Source organism: Chanos chanos, chromosome 4 (assembly GCF_902362185.1).
Source record: "Chanos chanos chromosome 4, fChaCha1.1, whole genome shotgun sequence".
In the NCBI taxonomy this organism is placed as follows: domain Eukaryota; kingdom Metazoa; phylum Chordata; class Actinopteri; order Gonorynchiformes; family Chanidae; genus Chanos; species Chanos chanos.
In genome coordinates, this window is record NC_044498.1 from 45320028 (window position 1) to 45323274 (window position 3247).

The 3247-nt window shown below is 41.8% G+C and overlaps 1 protein-coding gene across 1 annotated transcript; it reads right to left on the reverse strand.

Moving 5' to 3' along the window:
- Nucleotides 1–377: 377 nt before the first annotated feature.
- On the reverse strand, nt 378–2233 carry ap5s1 (adaptor related protein complex 5 subunit sigma 1). The gene is made up of 3 exons (XM_030772471.1): nt 1817–2233; nt 1300–1591; nt 378–979 (listed from the first exon to the last, which is right to left on the reverse strand). Exons 1-3 carry the CDS (start codon nt 1990–1992, stop codon nt 851–853), a joined length of 597 nt encoding a protein of 198 aa, XP_030628331.1. The 5' UTR covers nt 1993–2233; the 3' UTR covers nt 378–850.
- Nucleotides 2234–3247: the final 1014 nt, after the last annotated feature.

Genomic DNA, 3247 nt, shown 5'->3' on the forward strand with positions numbered 1-3247 from the left:
CTGCCCCCTTGTGGACACACACACACACACACACACACACACACACACACTTTTTTCGATTAAAACACAACAGTAACACGTCTTAATATAAAGACTGATTTTATTATGTTTTTATCCTATGCTTCAGTTGCTCTTGTCCTTGTGAAGTGAAGTACTATCGCCCGATAGCTGACCTGGGAACGGCAACAGCCAAACCCAACACATAAAGTTTGTTCCCATAGTATTGCTCCCACAATAGTCCGTAACAGTTCCTCCCATTAACATGAGTCGAGTTTGAGCAATTAACACCTCATCACTGAAGCATTCAAACACATTGAATTGATGGTTAACACCTGTTAGCTGAGAGGCTAATAGCATTTTTCATATACTCAGGGGAGTTTTTTTTTTTTTAAACACCATCTTCAACTGCTCCACAAGCTTTATAACTGACCTTCACTTAATACAGACACACATTCCAGTCGTGTGTTCATGTAGACAGTGAAACCCAGGTAAACAAGGGTATGTGTCACAGATTCACAGACTTAAAATATCCTACACTCAGTGAATGTTCAGGTTTAGAGGAAAAAGCTCCTTTAATTTTCTGAACCTCTAATTTCAGTCTGGAATAAAACTGAGAAAGTTTAGAACATTCCATCAAAATCCCTGAGGATTCATGCACAATAACCACACCAGCATATCCTCACAACCTAAACGACATCCAAAAAGTCAAAATTTCAAATTTCAGGATCTTTTGTTTCAGTGTAGAACAGTCATGATGTTTCAGGACCTCTGTTTACAGTTTCACAGACTTGTCTCACAAAGTTTTAATCTGAAAACAGCCTCTTCCTGGTTGTCCTGGTTCAGACCAAGCTCACTTAGACATATAGGCACTCAAATCTCTTTCTAGACCATGGGTAAAGCGATGGTTGAGGAAAAGGAGCTGTCCGTGAGGAAGTAGCCTCTGCAGCATGGCATCCACACGATCACTCTTCAGTAGCACCTGAAAGTTACAGCACAGTCAGCACTTTGTATGATCTTCAAAGCATATCCCCACTTCTTTACTGGAAGGCACAATCGGTATGACGTCAATGTGTTGATAAATTTTCATGAAAGAGACAGATGTACTGCAGGGACAGTGCGCACACCCAAGATTCTTTTAGCAAAGCCAACTACCGTACCAAAAAATTAAACGTATTTTAAATGAAAAAATTTTACCCGTAAAGTCAGTATCAGTGAGCTAGACCCTGTGAACAACTGCTAATAGTCAACTTACGAACCTGCAAGATACAATTTATTTACATCCTAACCAGACACACGCACCTCGCTACCCGGTCCCAGGAGACGAAGTTCCTCCAAGCAGTGACGGGCAAGGTTACGAAGAGTTCCCTCAGCGAGCAGCAGGTTCTCATGTGGCTGACAAACCAGAGTGAAGGCCAGAGCATGCACCGCCAGCCACAGTACCACAGTGCGGCCAGCAAACGGTTCCCCACTGCCCAAAGACAACACTCCGCTCTCAGCCTCTCCCAGTGCTACGGCCTCTTCCCCCAGCACCGTTTCAACACACACGTTCCCTGACGCTTCACGACTTAAACAAACTGCACTGCGCACTTGTCTGTGAGAAAGATGGGCAGAAAGAGAGAGAGAGAGAGAGAGAGAGAGAGAGAGAGAGAAGAAAAGTTTGGACAATTTAAGCCACCACATAAAGTTTGCTATCTTGTGCCTGCTTGTGATGAGATATCTGCTGTTTGTTTAAATACTGTGCGACATTTTGATGGATTGTGATTTTGTGATGTGCATGGTGGTCACCGTGTGTTGTAGGGGCGGAGAAAGTCTTCACCTTGCTACTACCGCAAGCCTCTCTTTCTGCACGACTCGTCTCTGCTCAGGGTTTAGTCCTGCTTCCGTAGGGTCACGCTCCTCCGGTCCAAACACCCGAGAATACAAAATCCGACTCTCCCCGGCTGAGAGAGCGCTTACTGGGCACACCGTGTGTATTAAGAAACACACCACCATGTTCCCGCAGTCCAATTTACTTGAAGGTATTACGGATCAACTCAAGTCAGATATCCGTGAACGTTAGCTTACCTGTTTTCTATTAGCCCCTGCACTCTGCATCCAATAGCCCATGCAGACCCACAGTGACTGTTCACAGCTGTGAACGAGAGACAGTTAGAGTTTGTCAATCATAAGAAACACAGCTAGAGTTAAAGCTAACTTAAAAAGAAGTTAATGAGCATGAATTATCTTGCTTCTAACTTCAGCATGTTTATACCAGAAGAATCACATGATTTACTTCCGCGTTCGGTCACATGACGGCAGACTGTTTTGTATCAGAATTGAACACTGAGTGGCGCTAAAGGATTTTCAAATAATAAAAAAAGTGTCTCCAGCGTCATTAAATGTGCAGTCAAAAGACAAATTCAGATGAAATGTAGCAGAGAATGTGTCCTTGAATGAATGTGCTTTCAGCTTAGTCTGACCATTTCATTCTACACTCATTTAAAATTCTGTTTCCATTGTTAATGCTTTAGCTTAGACACAATTCTTATTCCGAAACACCAGCTTCAAGACTATTGTGTGGATTTGTTTAAACTTAACTGCCTCTGGTCTCCTTATATCTGTTAAGATGGTACTGTTGATTAAAGCAGTCAGAATATGTATATATTCTTCACATGATATTCATGTGTAACTATACACTCTGCTTAACAATATGATGTCGGCTGGCCCTCAAGAATAACTTGCTCAGTATTTGCATTTGTCGGTTTATAGAGGAGTTCGTCATATGACATAGATTATTATGTTTTCTGTCTGTTTTGAAACCTCGTGGTTAATGCATGGATTAGTTGCTTGCATTGGGGTACAGATAATATATCTCACAGCTGCAGGTCATGCGGAACAGTTAATCAGCTGTCTCTGTCTTTCAACGCCACTTGTCATTTCATCCGTTGTTTCACACAGTTGTGTTATTCTTCTTGTAATGACACACTACAGACCATAGATGCCACGACAATAGTTTGGGGTAATGGGTCTCTTTTCTTTTTCATTTTCCTTTTTAATCATTTTTATGGAGACTGTTGCAGGTTGGTAAAACCACACAAAATCATGGGTGTAACAAATTCACATACACATACACATACACACACCCTTCCTGTTTTTTTTAACATATGGGGTGTTTTTTTTTCCCTAAGATTGCATGAAAGTTCCTGATTTTGTTTCCGCTGACTGGTGCAGACTCTTACATTGGCGTTTGATAAGCTGACAGAATAAA

Excerpts from the sequence above, each read along its gene's own strand:
- ap5s1 (XM_030772471.1), bottom strand. The coding sequence starts at position 1,992 with ATGGTGGTGTGTTTCTTAATACACACGGTGTGCCCAGTAAGCGCTCTC. Across the intron at positions 1,592-1,816 it reads AGGCTTGCGGTAGTAGCAAG|ACAAGTGCGCAGTGCAGTTT; the intron begins GTGAAGACTTTC and ends TCTTTCTCACAG. Across the intron at positions 980-1,299 it reads TCCTGGGACCGGGTAGCGAG|GTGCTACTGAAGAGTGATCG; the intron begins GTGCGTGTGTCT and ends TGTAACTTTCAG.